The sequence below is a fragment of the Andrographis paniculata genome, unplaced genomic scaffold, assembly GCF_009805555.1.
Source record: "Andrographis paniculata isolate CXL003 unplaced genomic scaffold, ASM980555v1 Contig56END, whole genome shotgun sequence".
Classification (NCBI taxonomy): domain Eukaryota; kingdom Viridiplantae; phylum Streptophyta; class Magnoliopsida; order Lamiales; family Acanthaceae; genus Andrographis; species Andrographis paniculata.
In genome coordinates, this window is record NW_026137591.1 from 2,641,877 (window position 1) to 2,665,445 (window position 23,569).

General features: G+C 31.0%; 2 protein-coding genes across 2 annotated transcripts; one reads left to right on the plus strand and one right to left on the minus strand.

Moving 5' to 3' along the window:
• Positions 1 to 12,191: 12,191 nt before the first annotated feature.
• On the minus strand, positions 12,192 to 13,482 carry LOC127256724 (homeobox-leucine zipper protein HOX17-like). Its single transcript, XM_051282871.1, has 3 exons — positions 13,135 to 13,482; positions 12,936 to 13,015; positions 12,192 to 12,676 (listed from the first exon to the last, which is right to left on the minus strand). Exons 1-3 carry the CDS (start codon positions 13,480 to 13,482, stop codon positions 12,343 to 12,345), a joined length of 762 nt encoding a protein of 253 aa, XP_051138828.1. The 3' UTR covers positions 12,192 to 12,342.
• A 3,338-nt stretch (positions 13,483 to 16,820) lies between these two features.
• On the plus strand, positions 16,821 to 17,740 carry LOC127256625 (uncharacterized). The gene is made up of 3 exons (XM_051282735.1): positions 16,821 to 17,211; positions 17,301 to 17,438; positions 17,547 to 17,740. The coding sequence occupies exons 1-3, from the start codon at positions 16,821 to 16,823 to the stop codon at positions 17,738 to 17,740; spliced, it is 723 nt and encodes a 240-aa protein (XP_051138692.1).
• The last annotated feature ends 5,829 nt before the right edge of the window (positions 17,741 to 23,569 follow it).

Below are 23,569 nucleotides of genomic sequence, written 5' to 3' on the forward strand. Positions count from 1 at the left end.
CATAGCTTCCGAGCAGTGACGAAACTAGCATCTAAATTCCGAGGGGAGGGGGGGCAAAATATTATAATTTACTACCTCCGTCCCACATACCGTGTCTGTTACACTGTAGACACAGTATTTTAGGAGGGGTGTAATTAGTAGATTATTAAGAATGTATTAGTGAAAATAATTAACTTATAATATAAATAATTATAAATTAAGATTAAGATAACTAATTAGTTTAATTAAAATTTTAAAAAAATTAAAAAGTTTAAAATGAGATTAAAGTGTGCAATTATTTTCCAAAAAATAAAGTGACATGGTATGTGAGACGGACAAAAATGGCAACGTGGACATGGTATGTGAGACGGAGGGAGTATTTAATATTTAGCTAATAAATTTAAATAAATAATAATAACATAATTATATATAAATTTAAATAGTTTTGGGGAGACAAATTGTATATAAATACATAAAAATTAATATTTTTAATACTAAAAAAATTATAAAAAATTTGGCTTGGGGGTCATTGACCGCGAAGCCCTAGTGTAGTTCCGTCCCAGCTTCCGAGGTGATATAAAATCATGAAAGTATATTGATAGTAGTATGTAACAGATTTGTCACCAATATATCACCATTAATTATATCACCATTTGATTTGTTTCTGTGACTTAATGTTACCAATTTGAAAAAAAGTTACTAGAGTTAAATACTGTCTTTTTTTTTTTTTTTTTCTACATTATATTGAATAATAAATTTTTTTAATAAAAAACCTTTTGTCTAGTTTTATACGTTGCCAAGGGATTTGTAGCATGATCACCTATATTACAAAATAATTAATCTAATCTTGACAAACTAACATTATTTAATTAAGTTAATTTACCTCATAATCACTTATAAAATGAGTGCAATAATTAAGTATTTGAATAATATAATTTCAATAATTAAATAGTAAAAAATAAAATGATATTATTGATTACGACTAATTGCTATGACTAAAATATTAGAAGAGTATTTGAAAATGAATTTATTGAACAATTTTTAACTTATACAAATAACTAATTTAAGTATTTAATAAATTGAATTTTTTAAAAGAATTTATTGGACTCTAAAAATTAATTTTTGAAAACACTCAGTACACATGGTGTGTTTGTTTTGTATTTTAGCTTTATTAATTAATTTATTTATTTTGAATATGTATGTAATATATTAATTTTTCTTTTTTAAATATGTGAAATATTTTTAGTAAAGAAACAAACTTCAGTGTTTTAGAATAATTTTTTTTATTCCTTATTACTCTTTTAATTCCAAACATATATATTACTCCCTCCGTCTCACGTATCATGTCCACGTTGCCGTTTCTATCCGTCCTACATACCATATTACTTTCTTGTTTTGAAAATGATTACACACTGTTGAAACGTGACTTGAATTTAGTGGCCTACCCGACCCTAAACCAAAGCGAAAGGGCTGTTTCAATTGACATGGTTCCTTTTGGGCTTATCTTAATAAATAACAAACGGGCTTAGGGTTTAGGGTGTTTTGGGGTGCTTATAAATAGACAACTATGGTTCTTAGTCGGATGACATATTGTAAATCTCTGAATCAGTATAATAAAATCTCTTCGATTCCTGTCCGTGGACGTAGGTTGACATACCGTCACCGAACCACGTAAAACCTCTGTGTTCTTTATTTGCTTTCTTTCTCGTTTTCTCATAACAAGTGGTATCAGAGCCATATCTCATTGATTGAAGATGTCCTCGTATAAGTTTGATCTGGAGAAGTTTAATGGGTCGAATGACTTCACGCTCTGGAAGGTCAAGATGAGGGCACTTCTGGTTCAACAAGGATGTGCGGCTGCATTGGAGGGAGAAGACAAGTTTCCTAAAGACACGAAGGAAGAGGTAAATAAGGAGATTTTGGCAAGGGTTCATTCCGCGATCTTGCTGTCAGTTACTGATGAGGTGTTACGGGAGGTTGTAGATTAGACAACGGCTTTGGGGTTATGGAATAAATTGTGTGAGAAGTACCAAAACAACTCTCTCACGAACAGGCTATATCAGAAGCAACGTCTTTACACCCTCCGGATGTCCGAAAGTACTCAGGTAAAGGATCATCTTGATACCTTTAACCGTATTATTCTTGATCTTCAAGGAGTTGAGGTTAAAGTAGATGATGAAGATCAAGCCCTAATTTTATTGTGTTCACTACTTGGTTCATATGAGAATTTTGTAGATACTATGCTATATGGTAGAACTACAATTTCTGTTAATGATGTGAAAGATGCCCTTATGTCCAAAGAATTGAAAAGAAAGGTTTCTCTGGAAGAGGGTTCTAGTTCAGGTCTGTTTGCAGGTAGGGGAAGACCACAGGAGAGGGGTAACGGGAATGGGAGGTCGCGTTCAAAATCAAAATCCTCTAGCAAAGTTAAGTGTTATCTTTGCAAGGAGAAAGGGCACGTTAAAAGGGATTGTCCACAAAAGAAGGGAAATACAAAAGTTGATTCTAGTAACAATGGCAGCAGTGATGCTGTGGTACAAGACAGTTCTGATGATGGGGACTTTGGTGAAGTTCTGACAGCGTGTAGTGCTAGTACTGCTGATTCCTGGATTATGGATACCGGTGCTTCTCACCATATGACGTTCTCTCGTGATCTACTCACTTCTTTTAAGGAGTGGAATGGAACGGTGAAGTTAGGTGATGATGGGGTTCTAGCCATAAAAGGGAGCGGGGTAGTGCAGATAAAATTGCATGACGGTACTGTCAGGAAATTTGACGGTTGGTATGTTCCTGAACTCAGAAAGAATTTGATTTCTCTTGGCACCTTAGTCAAGAATGGTTTAAAATATCATCGTGAAGGTGAGTGGGTGAAAGTCCTGAAAGGTGCGCTGGTAATGATGAAGGGAAACTGCAACATGGAATTTATTTTCTACAGGGCAATTCAGTGATGGGAACGGCGGCGGTATCCCAGTCCTTGGATAAACATGATGACAGGACAAATTTGTGGCACCGGCGATTAGGTCACATGAGTGAGCTAGGATTGTCTGTGTTGAGCAAGCAGGGTTTATTTGGTGGGGATGTGATAGGTAAAATTCAATTCTGTGAGGCTTGTGTAAAAGGGAAGCAACGCAGGGTGAGGTTTAGTACCGGTCATCACACTTCAAAAGAAATTCTGGAGTATGTTCATTCAGATCTATGAGGTCCCTCTCCGGTGAAATCGCAGGGCGGGTGTTCTTACTTTGTCACTTTCATAGATGATTATTCGAGAAAAGTCTGGTTGTACTTTCTAAAGACTAAAGATGATGTGTTTGGGAAGTTCAAGGAGTGGAAGACCATGGTTGAAAAACGGACGGGTAAACAGGTCAAGACTCTAAGAACTGATAATGGGTTGGAGTTCTGCAACGCTCCATTTGATGATTTCTGCAAGAAATAAGGTATAGTGAGGCACCGCACTGTACGGCACACACCACAGCAAAATGGAGTTGCAGAGCGAATGAACCAAACCCTCATGGCGCGTGCTAGGTGTATGCGCATATTTGCTGGCTTGTCTAAGCAATTCTGGGCTGAAGCAGTAAACACTGCTAGCTATCTGGTTAATAGATCTCCATCAACTGCAATTGACTTAAAGACTCCTCAAGAGGTATGGTCCGGTAAACCCTCTGATTACTCTAATTTAAGAATATTTGGATGCCCTGCATACGCTCATGTGAATGATGGTAAGCTGGAGCCGAGGGCAGTAAAATGCATATTTCTAGGGTATGCAACATGAGTAAAAGGTTATCGACTGTGGTGTACAGAAGGTAAAAATCCTGGTAAATTTTTTATTAGCAGAGATGTAACCTTTGATGAATATGCTATGCTTGATCAGAGTAGAGGTTGTGAAAGTATTGTAGGTACAAAAGATTGTGGTGCTAACCAGAGGGTGGAGTTTGAGACTCCTGATAGAGTTGTGTTAGAGGAAGAGCAGCAGGATAATACTATTGATCAATCCGATCAACCAGATCAGTCAAAACCTCAAGGGAAACCGGTTGAGGGGGAAGCTGATGACGCTGGTACTGGGGTCGAAGATTCCATAGCGGCAAGAAAGGGAAAGAGAAATATTCATAAACCAGCTAGGTTTGCAGGATGTGTCAATACGTGTGACATGAATTCTATTGCTTATGCACTAGCGGTTGGTGATGATCTTGGCTCTGATGAGCCAAAGACATATAAAGAAGCTGTGGCGAATAAAGATGCAGAAACCTGGATTATGGCAATGAATGAAAAGATGCAGTCTCTTGAAAAGAACAAGACTTGGGATCTTGTTGCACTACCAAAAGGGGTGAAGCCAGTGGGATGCAAGTGGGTCTTTAAAAGAAATGAGGGAATTCCTGGTGTTGAACCTGCTAGGTTCAAGGCAAGACTGGTGGCAAAAGAGTTTTCATAGAAGGAAGGAATCGATTACCATGAAGTCTTTTCTCCTGTGGTGAAACACAAAACCATTCGGGTTCTTTTGGCAATGGTGGGTGGTTTTGATCTGGAGCTGGAGCAGCTTGATGTAAAAACAGCATTCCTTCATGGTAATCTAGAAGAACAGATTTACATGTCTCAACCGGAGGGGTTCTACAATTCTAAAGGGGACCAGGTATGCTTGTTAAAGAAATCTCTGTATGGCTTGAAGCAGTCTCCGAGGCAATGGTATAAGAGATTTGACTCATTCATGGTGTCTAATGGTTATACTCGTAATCAGTTTGATAACTGTGTTTACTCGAAGAAAGTTTCTACTGATTCCTTTGTGTATCTGCTGTTGTATGTGGATGATATGTTAATTGTAGCTAAAAACATGGCTGTAATTAATGACTTAAAGGCTCTACTAAATGGTGAGTTTGAGATGAAGGATTTGGGTGCGGCAAAGAAAATACTTGGTATGGAGATCTGGCGTGATAGAGAAGCAAGACGGCTATAGGTTTTTCAAGAAAAGTATATTGAGAAAGTTTTGCAGGCATTCTCTGTTGATCAGTCCAAACCGGTAAGTACCCCTTTGGCGGCACACTTTAAACTTGATCGAAGCACTATACCGGCTACAGATGAAGAGGTTTATTACATGAAGACGGTTCCATATTCAAGTGCAGTTGGAAGTCTTATGTATGCGATGGTATGTACGAGACCGGATCTCGCTTATTCGGTTAGTGTGGTGAGCAGGTTTATGGCTAATCCGGGTAAAGCTCATTGAGGAGCTGTAAAGTGGATCTTGCGATATTTGAAAGGAGCGTCTGATATTTGTCTGGTATATGATGATAAAGGCCATGGTGATGGTCTTGTTGGCTATGCAGACTCTGATTACGGGGGTGACTTGGTGAAACGAAGATCACTAACTTGTTTTATCTTCACTCTGTTTGGATGTGCAGTCAGTTGGAAGTCTACTTTACAACCTACGGTTGCACTGTCGATGACTGAGGCGGAATACATGTCAATGACTGAAGGTATTAAGGAGGGTATCTGGTTACATGGTCTGGTGCAGAGTTTGGGTCTGAAGGTGGAGAAACCGGTGTTATTCTGTGATAGTCAAAGTGCTTTGAGTTTGGCTAAAAACCCAGTGTATCATGAGAGAACCAAACATATTGATGTAAGGATGAATTTTATCCGTGGTGTTCTGGAGGAAGACAAGTTTTCTATTTAGAAAATAGCTACAGAACACAATCCAACTGATATGTTGACAAAGGCGCTACCGACGGAGAAGTTTGAGCACTGCTTGAACTTGGTGAATATTCGCATGAGGTAAAGCCCTCTCGGGGCATCTGGCAGGAAGGAGACGACTGAGAGATACTGACGAACCTTTGGCGGTTGGAGAAACTCCAAGTCAAGGTGGAGATTGTTGAAACGTGACTTGGATTTAGCGGTCTACCCGACCCTAAACCAAAGCGAAAGGGCTGTTTCAATTGGCAGGGTTCCTTTTGGGCTTATCCTAATTAATAACAAATGGGCTTAGGGTTTAGGGTGTTTGGGGTGCTTATAAATAGAAAACTATGGTTCTTAGTCGGATGACATATTGTAAATCTCTGAATCAGTATAATAAAATCTCTCCGATTCCTGCCCGTGGACGTAGGTTGACATACCATCACCGAACCACGTAAAACCTCTGTATTTTTTATTTGCTTTCTTTCTCGTTTTCTCATAACACACACTTTATTCTCATTTTAAACTTTTTAATTTTATTTTTTTAAATTTTAATTAAATTAATTAGTTATCTTAATCTTAATTTATAATTATTTATATTATCGGATAATTATTTTCACTAATAAATTCTTAATTATCTACTAATTACACCCTCCTAACATACCGTGTCTACAGTGTAGCAGACACGGTATATGGGACGGAGGTAGTGTTATATATTTTATTATATTATTTATTTTAATATATTTTTTCTAATAAGTTATAAATTTGGTTTTAGAAATTTAAAATAATTGAAATATATTTTTTTTAATATGTAAATTATTTAATATTATTATTTGTAAAATATTTACATTTTTAAAAATAAAAATAAAATAGAAAATATTAATATGATTAATTTATTTATATATTTTTATTATTTTACTTTCTTTTTATTAAAAATGAATATATTACAATAAATTTACTTGTAAAGATAATTTTAGTGGAAAAAGAAAGTTATAAAAATTAATTAATAAATATATATATATATGAAGGATTTTTTTAATTTTTAATTTTTTATATTTATATTATTTCTAATGTCGTGTGTATATATATTAAAAGAACACTATTTTTTAAAATAAAAAAAAAATAACCTAATAAATATTGATTTATATTTTTTAAATATATATATATATATATATGAGTAATTGATATATATGAAAATGTGTGTTAGATATATATATAATTTGTTAAGTATATATACGTAATTGTTGAGCACAAAATAACGGATATGTTTTTAGGAAATGGGCCTGCCAAGATTAGGTAATTCGAAACGTCCAATGGGCTTTTTAAAAGTCCAAATATGATTACAGTAACCGGGTCGGATGAGTTTTGAATCTGATCAAACCTGGTCGGGTAAATCCCCAAGGTCGGACGGATGAGGAGATTGGACCTGGTCGGGACCAAATAGTTCGGACGTCAAAATCGGACCTAGTCAGGACAAAGTCCGAGGGTCGGATTCAAGAAAGTCGGACGGGTCGGGACAAATTCCAAGGGTCGGGCATAAGAAGGATAGGTATTAAAAGTAGTTATCCTATAGGTCGGGTAAAATGCAGTTTCTGGTAGTTGGGGGTAGTTTCGACTGGTGAGCGGTTTTTAAAGACAGACGTGACAGGACGGTTCTCATACGTGTCGATAGAAGAGAATTTTTTGGGGAGTTAACAGCGGTTGGGGTAACCGACCGGATAGCGGTTCGAACCGTATCTTCAAGGGGCTATTTAAAGATTCTGTACGGTATAGAGAGGGGATCTTCAATCGACATCAAATTCAAGGAAATCGCTTTTGGGGATCACCACTTTATTTTCCAGTCTTTATTTTATGCTTATTTCATTCTACAGTGTTTAGAAATTTCTAATTTCAGACATTCATCTATCAATTTCGGGAATATTTCTCTATTTTCGAATTTTACTTTTTATTGTTGAAAAAAACGCATCAACAGTAATAAATATAAATTAACTTAATTAATTATATAACATATGAAATCATACATTAGGATTATTTAAAGTTCCTTTATTTCTATTTTTCATAAAAAAGTAAGTATTCTTATCTAAATTTTAAATTTCACATCTTTTATAAAATTAATTTATATTAATTATAAATAAATAAAAGGTATTTTTTTATTTACTTGTATTTTAGAAAATTTTATCATTTACAAAATAATATCTATATTGCATTTATTTTTTTATTGCGATATAATTTTTAAAATAATTAAATATATAATTTTATTTTTTTTTAACAAATATAGGCTCCGTCCCCGCAGCGTTTTTAAATGAATTGCTATTTGTGCGTGGTACGCGGAACTGCGTAAAAAATAGTACTTCCGTCCGGTCTAAGGGTTACATTTATTTTTTGCGTCATTATACTTAACATTAAAAATATTATTATATTTGTATAATTTTCTTTTTGCATAAATGTCATTATAATAATATTATAAGACACTAATAGAAATTTTTTTATCATTTTTCTTTAATATGTACTACGTTTTCATATTATAATTAATATTAAAAAATTAACACACAAAAAGTAAATAAGACCCTTAGAACTGGACCGGACGGAGGTAATATAATATATGTAGTATTATTTTAAATTGAATATTTGACTTTTTGTAATGAGTATTTGAAGTTTGCTTTGACATTTTGACTTTTGAAAAAAAATTTGTATTTGTTTATTACTATCTCCGTCCCACATAACGTGTCTGCTACACCGTAGACACGGTATTTTAGGAGGGGTGTAATTAGTAGATAATTAAGAATGTATTAGTGAAAATATTTATTCTATAATATAAATAATTATAAATTAAGATTAAGATAACTAATTAGTTTAATTAAAATTTAAAAAAAATAAAATTAAAAAGTTTAAAATAGATTAAAGTGTATAATTATTTTCCAAAAAAGGAAAGTGACATGGTATGTGGGACCGACATAAACGGCAACATGGACATAGTATGTGGGACGGAGGGAGTATTATTTTTGGGGAATCGCAATCGATAAATTTGTTGGAAGAACAAAGTCATATTAAATTTATTTTAAAACTATAAATATTACTAATTATATAAAAAATAATACTTCCTCCGTCTATCTAGAAAGTATACATATTTCTATTTTGGACATCTAATTACAAAGTAAACATTTCATTAAATACCTCATTTTTTTCCAAAAAATACTCTTACTTTACATCACATTATTACTTTTATACAAAAAAAGTAAGCGTCAAAAGTAAATGTGTACATTGTAAGTGGACGAAGAGAGTATTATAAAACATTATTATTAACTAATTAAATAGTATTTCTTTAAATTTATGTTAGGCAAAGGGAGTACTATGTTTCGTCCTCTCAATATCTTTGTTAATATTTTTAATTTGGATCTTTTTAATATATTTACAGTTTTTATTCTTTGATATCCATTTTTTTTTTTCTCTTTAACGCTTATAAATAAAATATAAAATAATAATAAAAAACAACAGCTATTCATAAAATTATGAGAAATGTCTTACATTAAGACATGCTATTCATAATATTTAAGCAGCTTTTTTGGAAGAGTAAAACCTTTGATGAAAAGTTAAATAACATTGGGTGAAATTATTATGCTATAATATGTTTTAGATGATGCATATTATTCAAGGTATGATGCTCGACTACAACAATTTGGGTAAGATAGCACTACAACAAGTGGCTGATCTACAATTTGAATTCGGTGAATTAATTAATTAATTTAAATTGAGAATAATAAAGTACATCAACAAAAATATGCATTAAAAAGTATAGAATTTCAAATTAACAATCATTAATACATCAAAATAGTTACAACTGTTCACGATGAGATCTCATATTTTGCTATTGATTGACAATATCATCGATACTAACTTTCGTAAACACATCTCTTTTTAGAAATATTTTGCTATTGATTGACAATATCATCGATATTAACTTTCGTAAACACATCTCTTTTTAGAAAAGTAACTAAATAATCATTCTATAATTGATCTTCCATGCTATTTTGTAATTTGTTCTTCAAGATTGCAGTTGTTACCTAAAGAAGCTAATTTCAATAGCAAGTAGGCCCTTGAATGTGTTTAATTTTTTTTTTTTTTTTTTTTTTTTGTCTCAATAAGCTTCATAAAAAGTTCGTATAGATCCTTCAAATCTCAAAATCTCTCATCACATCGAATATTAGTAATGAAATTACCCGATGAATATTCAAAACCCATCAATTCTGCTTCTGAAAATTCTGCAAGCCATTGCAATTTCTTTTTATCAAAAGCAGAAAACCGATTAGAGGAAAGAAAACAAGACATACACATCAGTAATTCTTTACTTACCTCATTGAATCGACTTTCAAGTTCTTGCAATTGTACATTGATTAAACTTAATAATACTTCAACTCAAAAATGATGGAGATTTGTCAATTATGAAGACTTATTTTTACGATAACGCCTCCTCCTCATAATAACATATTTTTCATTCATATCAAGAATCTCCATCTCATGCTTAACTATAAATGTTGTAACTTTTTCTCCATGAAATCTCCCATCCATTTTTTCTCAAATATTGAAGAGTTTTCTTTGTTACATCAACTATGAACATCGCATTTTTACAATGTCTTTTTTTTTTTTTTTTTTTTTTTTCCTTCTGCAAAGCCAAATTTAGTTCATTTGTAATTTCAAATATTGACAACATCAAGTGGGCCACGAAATTGAAGTCAAACGACAACATTAATTGTATAAGTGACTCTGCTTTATATTCACCAATATTTTTATATTTTGTTTGCTTTATATTTTAAACTATTTAGTGAAAACATCAAAATTTTCATCTATTGGTAATTTAAATCAAGTTTAAGTTAAGGATTTAAGGGATAAAATTCTTCTAATAATTCTCAAAATTCTTTTCCGAATCAAGTTTTTCAAAATTTCTTTACACAAAGAAAATTAAGTTCAAGATAATTAAAGAATAGACGCATTAATTCATACATTTCACCATTTCTTTATTTAGTAATTAGAGTATTATATGTACCATTAATAGCTTTTCAAAGCTTTTGAGTTGTTAAAATAATTTTTATCTTTTATTTCCAAGATAAAAATTTATTTTTCCATCAAAAGGTGCAAAACTAAATGAAGTAATAGACATATCGAAAATATCACAAAAGGGTCATACAAAATAACTATCAGTGGTCAGTACTTACTCTTTTGGTTCAGCCAAATACTTAATACCAACACAAACTACACCAATTATGTCACAAAAAATCACTAATTATCAGTAGCACTACAAGAAAAAATCATTTTTGTAACAAAACTTTTTTGTCTCTAAATCTACTTTTTCCGTTACTAATGACATTAGAGACGAAATTAGTAATGGAATTACGTTAGCTACGTGAACTTTAGGGACGGAATTCCGTTACAAATATATTATTTTTTTGTAGTGTAGTTAGCAACTTACTCGCTTTTGGAGTAGCCAATTACATGGTAATATTATTACAATTTCAAATAAAATTGAAATTTCAGATTTAATCACAAAGTGATAAATCATATAATTAATCACGTAAATTCAACCACAAATTAACTTAAAACTATTTAATAAATAAAAAAATTAAGGTTAACCACTAGTTACTAATCTGGAGCAAAATAAAGAATTCTGATTCAACACTAAATTTAATCTACAGAATCAATAAATTGTTCCTCTAATAAATAATTCTCACTAAGAAAATTAGCCAATAAAAAGAGAAAGATAATTAGATAATAAATCAAAAGAAATATAAAATAATGCTATGTAAATATTTTGAGATTTTTCTAGGTTAAGATTACAGCGCACTCCTATGCCAATAACTCCAAATCATCCTATTTGGCAACATCATGAAGGGAGGATCATTAGGTTCAACACAAAGCAATCCAAACATATGAGTAATCCCAGGAAGGAACATGATGAACACAAAGTCTAGAGGAGAGAGATCGGAACAAGTTTATAATCGGTACAAGATCTCTGTAAATATATATTGAGTTATTCAGAGACATATATATTATTAATCCCACCTCAACCCTTCCACTACAAAAAATATATATATATTTATAACGGAATTCCGTCCCTAAAATTCACGTAGCTAACGTAATTTCATTCCTAATTCCGTCTCTAATGTCATTAGTAACGGAAAAAGTAGATTTAGAGACAAAATAGTTTTGTTACAAAAATAATTTTTTCTTGCAGTGAGCTCACCTATTATGTCATTTTATTAATTAAAAATAAAAATAAAAATAAAATTAAACTGAACTAACCATTAAGAACAAGCCCATGGTCAGATTCGAAGTGAGCCGAGCCGAGCCGACCCCAAATATTGTCATTCTTAAACCTCTCTTACATATATACCTAGTTAGCTACCTATACACATACAAAATAAATTAGAAAAAAGACACGTAGTTGTATATATACATACGGAATGAGATCCTCACCATCCCTCCCACACGTGTGCGTGTATATATATATATATATATATATAATGGTAGATCTAGAGTAGGGCAACATTTCTAAACTTGCTATATTTTATTAAAGATAGATACTGAATAATCATTGCTATATTATAACACAAAGTTTAATTTTGTAGCAGGCGTATCGTATCGTATAAATCTACTATATATATATATAGAGAGAGAGAGAGAGAGAGAGAGAGAGAGAGAATAATGAGTTAGATTTTATTCTCCCTTTATTTTCGCTTGTCCTATAAACCCTAGCTTTGGCTGCTTATCGTCATTATTAGGTTTAGGTAGGGCTAACCCATGGACCACCTCCACGACGGCCGCCGCCGTCGTGGCAGCCATAGCCGCCGCTTCCTTCTTCTTTCCGTCGGCCATAGGTGTCCAGATTTTATGGCCCTCTGAATTGGAAGTTGTGTGTATGGCTGGTTGGTTTTCCATGGACGATCGAAGCTCCAGCAACTCTTTCTTCAATCTCCGATTCTCATCGCTTAATCTCTCGCAGGATTTCTTCAACATCTCGCAATCTATTTCTGTCTGCTTCAATTTCGTCCTGCGCAGTTTACAAAATTGGGGATTAATTAAAGTTTGTATGTATCTTAATCCAATTCAAAATTTTCATCGAAAACATCCCATTAAACAGCTATTTATTTCACTTCAAAAAATACCTAAAAACCATGAACACACAAAAACAATCCCAAGTAAGCATCCCGATTTATTGTGTTGTTTTTTCATTACAAATATTATATTCCATACATGATTTATATTTAAAAAGAATAATGATAATTGATGAATGAATGAATCAAACTGACCTGGCTCTTCTGTTTTGAAACCAGACTTCAACTTGTCTGGGTTTTAGGTGCAGTTTCTCTGCAAGTGCTTGCTTTTGTGCCTTCCAAAAATAAAAATAAAAATAAAATAAATCCCAAATTCCTATTCAGAATTAATCAATGAATGGAATTGCGTATGGTAATTAAATAAAATTTGACTACTACACAGAAAGAGACATACTGTATTAAGAGTGGTGTGGTGTCTGAAACTGTCTTCAAGCAAGGCAGTCTGATCAGTTGTGAGTCTCAATTTCTTTCTGCAAAAACCATTGTTGACACGACCACGATCGTCGTCGTCGTCTTCTTTAGTGGTGCATCCTCTTACATTTTTTGGTCGACTTTCTGCCATGATCTTCTTCAAGCTTCGATTGTGATTATGATCTGTACTACTGGTCTGAAGGGGGATGGAAAGATCAAGAAACAGAACGTGCTTGTTCTTCTTCCCTGGACGATGATGATCCCTTTTGGGTGATATTCCAAGCCCCAATCCCAGCCCAAGACACACCTCATGATCATGATGATCTTCCATGGAAAATGAATTGGACTGGATTCAGTAATTGAGAACAGTAATGTTATATATTGGGGGTGGGTGGGTGGGTTCAGACTTCTGAGATGTATATTAATCACCATTTTCAATTGGGGCATTTATTGTGATGTGGTGGTGGGGGGTCGTGATAAATTATTTTGCTTTGCTAGGATATGCTAATTGAAGATTTAGTAACAACTAAATTTAATAGATAGATAGTATATAAAATTATAAGAAATAATACATATTGTATAATATGTATTATCAATTTTATTTTATATCTATTGTATATTTATATAGAATGTAATGTTTAGCAGTTTCCCTATCATATAAAATTATGTCCATATAATTGGATATAGATTTTAATTAAAAAAAATATAAAAATAATTATTTTCTTCTTTTTTAGCAAATAAATATAAAAATATTTACTAAACAAGAAAACAAAAGTATTTTTTTATGGCAATCCAAAAAAATAGACATAAATTTGAATGATCATTAGACTAATTACTTATCATAATCTCAATCTATAATAATTTTTATTAATACATTCTTAATTATTTATTAATTATATACCTTGTGTACAATAAGATAATTACCACCATTATTTTCATAAAAATAATAATAATAATTTTAATGGATAAATTTGTGAGTTTGATTGTGTAAAGAGAAGAGGGAATATTAATAGTAGTATTATAGCAGCAGTAATGGCATACGTTAGGAGTGTGACTGACTCCTGGTAGGAAACCAAAATATAAAATGAGTATTTACTTTTTAAACTCCCAACATATGTATTAAGTCTTTCTTTGACTGCATTCTCTGTGTTATTAATTACTATTATGTATGTATATCATAAAATTAAAAGTTATTTGTATTAATATTTGCAATTTTGTTTTATACTTGCACTATAAGAAAAAATTATTTTTGTAACAAATTTTTTTTGTAGCTAAATCAATCTTTTCCGTTACTAATGACATTAGAGACGGAATTATGAATGAAATTACGTTAGCTATGTGAACTTTAGGGACGGAATTCCGTTACAAATATATTATTTTTTTGTAGTGTTTATACACAGTCAAAATATGAGCATTATATATATATCTATATGTTTTTAATGAAAAATATTGCAATATGAGGTTTGAGTTTATAATTTATTTAGAAGCAAATTAAAGTTTGTTATAAATAAGCTTATAAGGATGACCAAGTTAGTATTGTGGCTGGATTTGTATGTACGATAAATCGTTTTGATCGATATATTTTTAGGGGTTCTTACATATTTTAGATTTTTTATATTTAATATTTCTTTAGTATTTAAATGTTAGATGATCTTGTCTTGTGTTTGTGTTTTTTTTTTTTTTTTTTTTTTTTATGGTTAGACTTTTATTAATGAAAATATCTAATTAAAAAAAAATATATTGGATTTTTGCAATTTTGATAATGTTATGAAATTTAGGATCTTTTAGTTTGGTTCAAACTTTATGATTCAAATTTCAGATTTTGGACAATTTAGTATGGTTCGAATCAACATTTTTCTTTAAAACAAAAGTTTAGATCTTCGGATCGGTTTGAATTTTTCAATATCGATCCATAAATCGAAATTCCCACTCCAAAACAAAATTATCAAACCTACACTGTAATTTTATCGGTTAGCTTACGGACTAAAACTCTACACTCTAATTTTATCAATTAGCTTACTGACTAAGGCGTGTTTGACAATTAGCTGATAGTCGTTAGCTGTTAGCTGATTCAATTAGCTGATAGTTATTAACTTATTCAATTAGCTAGTTTGACTAGCATTCAATTAGCTGTTTGTATCAAAATGTTTGGTAAAACAATTGTTTGATATTAACTGTTTACACGTAAAATGACAATTGAAGACATTTCTATTTTATTTTTTTCAAATATATTCAATTGTGTTCTTTTGAGTTTATAATGTTTGAATTTTTTTGTTATTAGTTATTGAAAATTGTAAAAATTTATAAAATAGTATTTATTTTTATTATAGTTAAATTTAAAAAATAATATATTTTTATTGAAAAATATATATAATTTTTTCTATTGAAAATGATATAAAATATAAAATAATAAATTTTTCGTGTATATATTTATTTTTTTAATTATCGATCAGTTCATTATATTTATAATTTTCAATAAATTTAATTTATTTAATTTATTTTTAGTATAAAATTTATATAATGTAATTTTAATATAAATAAATTATTAATATTTATATTTTCTATTTTGTGTTGCTTTCAATAAATTTATATATTTTACAATTAAAATAATTTATATATAAAAATTAATTATTTTAAATTTATAAAAGCAAAAATATAACATAATAAAATATTCTAATATAATTAATAAATAATCAAAATATATTTATTTGTGTAAATGCATAATAAATTTTTCAGGGCAAATAAGAAATTAAAAAATTTAAACTGAAAAAACTATTTTAAAACGCTAGGTAAGTTAGTTTTTAGAAATTAGTTTTTTTTTTTGTCCAAAAAGCTATTTCAACAAACTAATTTACCAAACACCTAAATTAGTTATTTGACTGGTCAAACAATTAAAAGCTGTTGAATAAGCTAAACACTCTTAGAAAAACTCTTTACTAAACACCCTCTAAAACTTTAGTTTTAAACACCAGCTATGGGAATATGCATGAAGATAATAGAAACTTTTTGTTGAATATGTTGTTTGTTTTATTTTAAATAAAAAATTCAATTATTGATTTGACACAATTTTCAATAAAAAAATATATTATTTTTTAATAAAATAAAAAATTAAAATATTATTAAACCAAAATATAAATCACTACTCCAATTTCAAATCAACACCAAATAAACTTAAAAAAATTTTAATAGATTGATCTTGAAATATTGCAATATGTTATAAACTACGGAGCAGCCATGTCTGATAGGATGTGGATATTTTTACAATCATTTATAAATATGAGATTGTATTGTATAATAAATACACATTAAAATGAAGTAATCCAGTATCTATCTCCATCATTCATTCCCTCTCTATATCATTCACTCTCTCGTCTCTCTCTATATTTATATAAATATATATAAAATATTATACTTATCATAATATACATACATATATTAATAATCCTACACCAACATAAAACACATAAATATAGCCGGATATATATAATATTATTATTATATAACACGTTATCAGCACGAAGGTTCTTGCCTATTTTATTATTGGTAAGTTTTATTTTTATACTATCTATATTATCTATTTTCTAAATTATGGAAAATCTTGCAAAATTTTCTTTTAAATATTTGTCTCTCACCGAAAATAATTTTTTGACTTGGTCCCTGGATGTAGAAATGCATCTGATTTCAATGGGCCTTGTTCATATAATTACCAGTGAAAATGCGGCTACAAGTCAAGATCGGGCTAAAGCTATTATTTTCATCCGTCATCATTTGGACATTCCTCTAGAGTCTGAATATTTGACAGTGAAAGATTCACTTGATTTGTGGAAAGAATTGAAGGAGAGATTTGGACACTTGAAATATATCACTCTCCCCAAAGCCCGACATGGTTGGCTTAACTTGCGATTGCAGGATTTGAAAACTGTTACAAAGTACAACTCTGCTATCCATCAGATTACATCTCAGTTGAAACTCTGCGGAGAAATTGTTACTGAGAATAATAAATTGGAGAAGACTCTTTCTACCTTTCATGCTTCTAATATTGTGCTGCAACAGCAGTATCGTGAGAAAAACTTTCAAAAGTACTCACAGCTCATTGCATGTATTTTATTAGTTGAGCAAAATAATGAGTTGCTGATGAAAAATCATCAGTCTGGCCCACTGGTTCAAGTCCGTTCCTTAAAGCGAATGTGACATTTTCTGAACGAGGCCGAGGACGTGGTAGAGGCCGTGGACGTAGTCGCGGTCGTGAGAGTCAACGTGGTCGATATACCCCTTACAATCACCGCGGTTTTGACATTAATAGGAAGTAGAGTAAACCCCAATATGGGGATATAGCCGAAAAGGCTAAATAGGGAAATAGGCAAATCGGCATTTGTAATCGGTGTGGCATTGAAGGCCAATGGGCCAATACTTGCAGAACAACCAAACACTTAGCTAATCTTTATCAAGACTCACTGCAGAAAAATGAGAAGGAGGTCGAGACTAATCACGTTGATAATGATGACGACCCCGATGATGATCTTTTGGATTACGACATAACGCATCTTGATATAGCGAATTTTGTTGTAGATTCAGCAAATTCCCAGTGACAGACATACTATGTCATTTTACATTATGCCATTTTATATTTTGTAATATTTAAATTATCGCACATTACCTTTTTGTAATGTATTTTGTAATATTTATTAATACTGCGTTTATTAACATTTGAAGGTTAAATGGATGCCAAACAAAATGATGCAAATATATATTTCATTGACAGTGCAACAACACATACTATATTGAAACACGAAAAATATTTCTCCTATTTGAAAAGGGAAAGAATGAATGCCAATACAATAAGTGGCAGTGCAAAATTAATTGAAGGCTCTGGAGAAGCCATTATATTTCTCCTCGCGGGGACGAAAATTGTGATACAGTATGCACTATTGGCTGCTAATGCTTGAAGAAATTTACTGAGCTTTCATGACATTCGAAAAAATGGTTATCATATTGAAATTATGAGTGATACCGATGGTGAATTTTTATCGCTTACCAATATCATTGATAAAAAGAAATGCATAATTGAGAGATTACCCTCACTCTCTACTAGTTTATATTATGCCATATTACATGTTGTTGAAACACACCTCACGGTAGATCAAAAGACTACCAATTTTCAAATATGACATGATCACCTTGGGCATCCTAGTAGTATAATGATGAGGCGAATAATTGAGAATTCGCATGACCATTCATTAAAAGGTCAAAAAGTGTTAAACTTAAATGAGTTAACCTGTGTTACCTGCACTCAGGAAAAATTGATAATCAGGCCATCGTCAGCTAAAGTAGGTATTGAATCACCTACATTTTTTAAAAGAATATACGGGGATATATGTGGACCAATAAACCCACCGTTTGGGTCATTTAAATATTTTATGATGCTTATGATGCATCTACGAGATTGTCTCATGTTTGTTTATTATCTACTCACAATATGACATTTGCGAGATTGCTTGCCCAAATTATTAAATTACAGGCACAATTCTCCGATAATCCAATTAAGACTATACGTCTGGATAGTTTTGGTGAATATACATCGAATGCATTTGATGATTATTGCATGTCGATTGGAATTAATGTAGAGCACCCAGTTGCTCATGTTCATTCAGAAAATGGCTTGGCAGAATCACTTATTAAAATATTACAGTTGATTTCTAGACCATTATTGATGAGGTCTATGTTGCCCGTTTCAGCTTGGGGGCATGCAATCTTACATGCATGAACACTTATAAGAATGAGGCCAACGAGCTACCATAGGTACTACCCGATGCAGTTAACCTTTGGTCATGAACCAAATATATCTCATCTATGTATTTTATGGTGTGCTGTTTATGCTCCTATTCCGCCCCCCAAACGTACACAAATGGGTCATCAACGTAGATTGGACATTTATGTTGGATATGAATTGCCGTCAATTATAAAAATCTTGAACCTATGACAGGTGATTTATTCACTGCAAGGTTTTCAGATTGTCATTTTGATGAATCATATTTTCCGAAATTAGGGAGAGACAAAAATGAACCAAAAAGGACTATTAATTGGAAAATCCCATTGAATTTTTGTGTTTCTCGTACAAACCAGTGCGAACTAGAAGTTCAACGCATTATACATTTGCAAAATATTGCAAATCAGTTACCGGATGCATTTAATGACTCGAGTAAAGTCACTCGATCATATATTCAAGCTGCTAATACTCCGGCTAAAATAATTGTCCCTGATGGACAAATTGGAAGTATTAATGAATCAGCGACACGCTTGAAGCGTAGTAGACCACTTGATTCCAAAGACAAACATCCTCGAAAGAAAAGAGGAATTAATGATGATAATCATCAAAATATCACGAATGACATTGATAAACCTCAATCTACTAAAAAAGTCAACCCTGAAATAATTGCTCCAAAAGAGCACGATCTTAAAGAACATGATGAGATTATTGAAAACTCAATTAACTATGTTACTTCAAGAAAATGTTGGAACTGTAAAGAAGCAATTATTGATAATTTCTTCGCATACAATTTAGCACTTGATATAATGGAAGAAAAAGAGATCCAAAGCCAAAATCGGTTCATGAATTTCGGCAAAGAAATGACTGGCCAAAATGGGAAAATGCGATTCAATCAGAGCTTAACTCATTAAACAAAAGAGAGGTTTTCGGACCAATTGTTCAAACACCAGATGATATAAAACCAGTTAGATACAAATGAGTGTTTGTACGAAAAAGAAATGAGCATAATGAAATTGTGAGATATAAAGCCCGTCTTGTAGCTCAGGGATTCTCGCAAAGACCTAAAGTAGATTTTGATGAAACACACTCTCCAGTTGTCGATGGAATAACATTTAGATACCTTGTGAGCCTAGCAGTGCGAGAAAAACTCGATATGCGTCTTTTAGACGTAGTTATTACATATCTTTATATCTCATTGGATACTGATATTTATATGAAAGTTCCTGAGGGATTCAATATGCCTAAAACATACAAATTAAACCCAAGGGAATCATATTTCATCAAATTGAAAAAGTCATTGTATGGACTTAAACAATCAAGGCAAATGTGGTATAACTGTCTGAGTGAATGTTTAATAAAAGAAAGTTATAGTAATGATCCAATATGCCCATGCGTTTTTATCAAGAAAAATAGATCAAATTTTGTCATTATTTCAATATATGTTGATGATCTCAATTTAATTGAAACTTCAGAAGAGATCCAAATTGCAGTTGAATATCTAAAGAAAGAATTTGAGATCAAAGATTTTGGAAAGATAAAATATTGTTTTGGATTACAAGTAGATTATGTTAATAATGAGATATTTATTCATCAATCCACATATACCCAAAATGTATTAAAGCAATTTTATATGGATAAATCTCACTCTCTGAGTACACCAATGGTGGTCAGATCCCTTGATCCCAGTATAGATCCATTTAGGCCAAGAGAAGAAAATGAAAAAATACTTGGCCCTGAGGTACCATATCTCAGTGCTATTGGAGCATTAATGTACCTTGCAAATTGTACTATGCCAGACATATATTTTTCAATAAATCTACTGGCCAGGTTTAACGCATCCCCTACAAAGCGCCATTGGAATGGTATCAAGCACATTTTTCGTTACCTTCAGGGAACTCATGACCTTGGTCTACTTTATTCGAGTGAATCTCGAAATGAATTAATTGGTTATGTTGATGCTGGTTATTTGTCTAATCCACACAAAGCAAAATCTCAAACTGGCTATTTATTTACTTGTGGCTGAACCGCAATCTCTTAGAGATTTGTTAAACAGATAATAACAACTACCTCTTCAAACCATCATGAGGTTTTAACAATTTACGAAGCCAATCTTGAATCCGTTTGATTGAGGTCTATGACTCACCATATTCAGAAAAAATGTGTCTTGATTTCTGATGATGTATTACCTCCTACAATATTATTTGAAGATAATGAAGCTTGTGTAGCTCAATTAAAAAGAGGATATATTAAAGGCGATCGGACAAAGCACATATCTCTGAAGTTCTTTTTCACTCACGATCTTTAGAAAAATGGTGAAATTAATGTGCAACAAATTCGTTCGTCTGAAAATTTTACAGATTTATTTACAATGGCGCTACCGACTGCAACATTCAACAAATTTGTGCAAGGAATTGAAATGCGTCGGATGAAAGATATCAAATAAAGTCCAAAACAGGGGGAGCACATTAATACAAGAATGATGTACTCTTTTTCCTTCACTATGATTTTTTTCCATAGGGTTTTTTCATAGTACTATTTTAACGAGGCACATTCCTTATATAAAAGCATCCAATGGGGAGTATTATAAACTACGCAGCAGCTACATCGACAGGATGTGGATGCTTTTACAATTATTTATTTTACCGCCTCAGTTACTTATAAATATGAGATTGTATTGTGTAATAAATACACATTGAAATGAAGTATTCCACTATCTATATTCATCATTCACTTAATCTCTATATATCATTCACTCTCTCGTCTCTCTCTATATTTATATAAATATATAAAAAATTATTATACTTATCTCTCTCTCTATATTTATATAAATATATAAAAAATATTCTACTTATCATAATATACATACATATATTAATAATCCTGCACCAAAATAAAACACATAAATATAACCGTATATATATATATAATATTATTTTTATATAATACAATATTAATAAAACAATATCATCAATAAGGGCGGACCACTTTGCCCCTTTTTTTTTTTAATATAATAATATTTTTTTTATATAATTATTCTCTCTCCTTCTGTCTTTTAACAATTTATCTATTTTTTTATTTTGGTCTGTTTCATAACAAAGTAATTATACAATCTACCTAACATTACAAATACCCTTCCAATTTATAATATATTAAACAAATGTCATTACATTTATATTATACAATACTAATAAAGTTAGTTTAGCTTTTTTACCTTTTATACTATATTTCAATATAATACTAATATTTCTAAAATTATGTAAAAAAAAATATATAGATAAATATGGGATGAATGGAGTATTAAATTGTACTTTAATTTTACTTCTATTTTCTTCTTCTTCTTCACTCACTGTTATTGTACAGAAAAATATATTGCGACATTAAATGTAGTTCTTGATGCAGGACAAATTGATTAAAATGTGTTGCTATTATATGATATGTTTTTAAGTTGTCAAGTCCGTACACACACTACTATTGAGTAGTTAGGTCAGACTTTTACAATCAATTATCCAAAAAAAAAGAAAAAAGAAAAATTGTTTTGAAGGTTAAAAATGATTCACCAATGTTACAGGCACCTTATCTGGTAAGACTGTGTTCTTTTGTGAGTTTTATCACACATTTTTACTATTCAATTTTATTTTTTTTTCAAAAATATAACGTAAAACAATTTTTTTCTTTTTTTTTATATTATATTATAAATTTATTTTACATTCAAAAAATCACATCAACCTCTATTTATATTACGTCAAACAATTATTCAAAATCAACTTTTTAGTATTAAAAAATTCAAACCCAAAATCTAAAACCCACGAACAAACACACCCTCAAATTGTTTTGAGGGTTAAAAATGATTTACCAATGCTATAGGCACAAATGTTTCACCACTATCTACAAGGGCTTAACTTATTTATTTAAACAAGGGTTTAACTTCTGTATGTAAAATTTGTTAGAACTATATTTTGTAGATAAGTGATACCAACACAGAAACAAGGATGGCCGAACTAGGAAATAATTGCCTATAAAAGATTGAAACTTTTTTTCTTTTTAAATTAATAAATGAATACAAAATAAAATGGTAGTTATTTAAATAGTCATAAAATCCTATACATATATATATATATATAAAGGCTCAAAATAAGAAATAATTGAAAAATTTTAAAGGTACTACTCTCCAAGTAGAAAGACACCAATATGAATTTCTACACAATTTCAAATGATGGAAGAATATGATAATTTTGTCCAAATTCGAACTCAAACCTAAAAAAATAATTTTGTCATGAAAAATAATGTTAACACACGTACTATTATCGACTATTTATAGTTATATATATAATCATTGTACTTGTACAAATTACAATGGCAAAAATTGTGTACCCAATAGTCATTGCACCAAACATAGAGCTATATATCTTTTACGAAATAGTATATACACATTGACAGTGATTCCTCGAACATTTTCACATCGTTCTAAAAATCTTGCTTATTTCTTAAAAGTGTTTGACACCATTGTTAAACAAATTGAACCAACAATTATTGTTTATCAACAATTTATCTTTTGGAATCTTTTAAAAACGTTGTTATAACATAGCTACCGTGATTTTCTATAAATATATACTACCTTATTTTATAAAATATTACACTCAAACTAGTATTT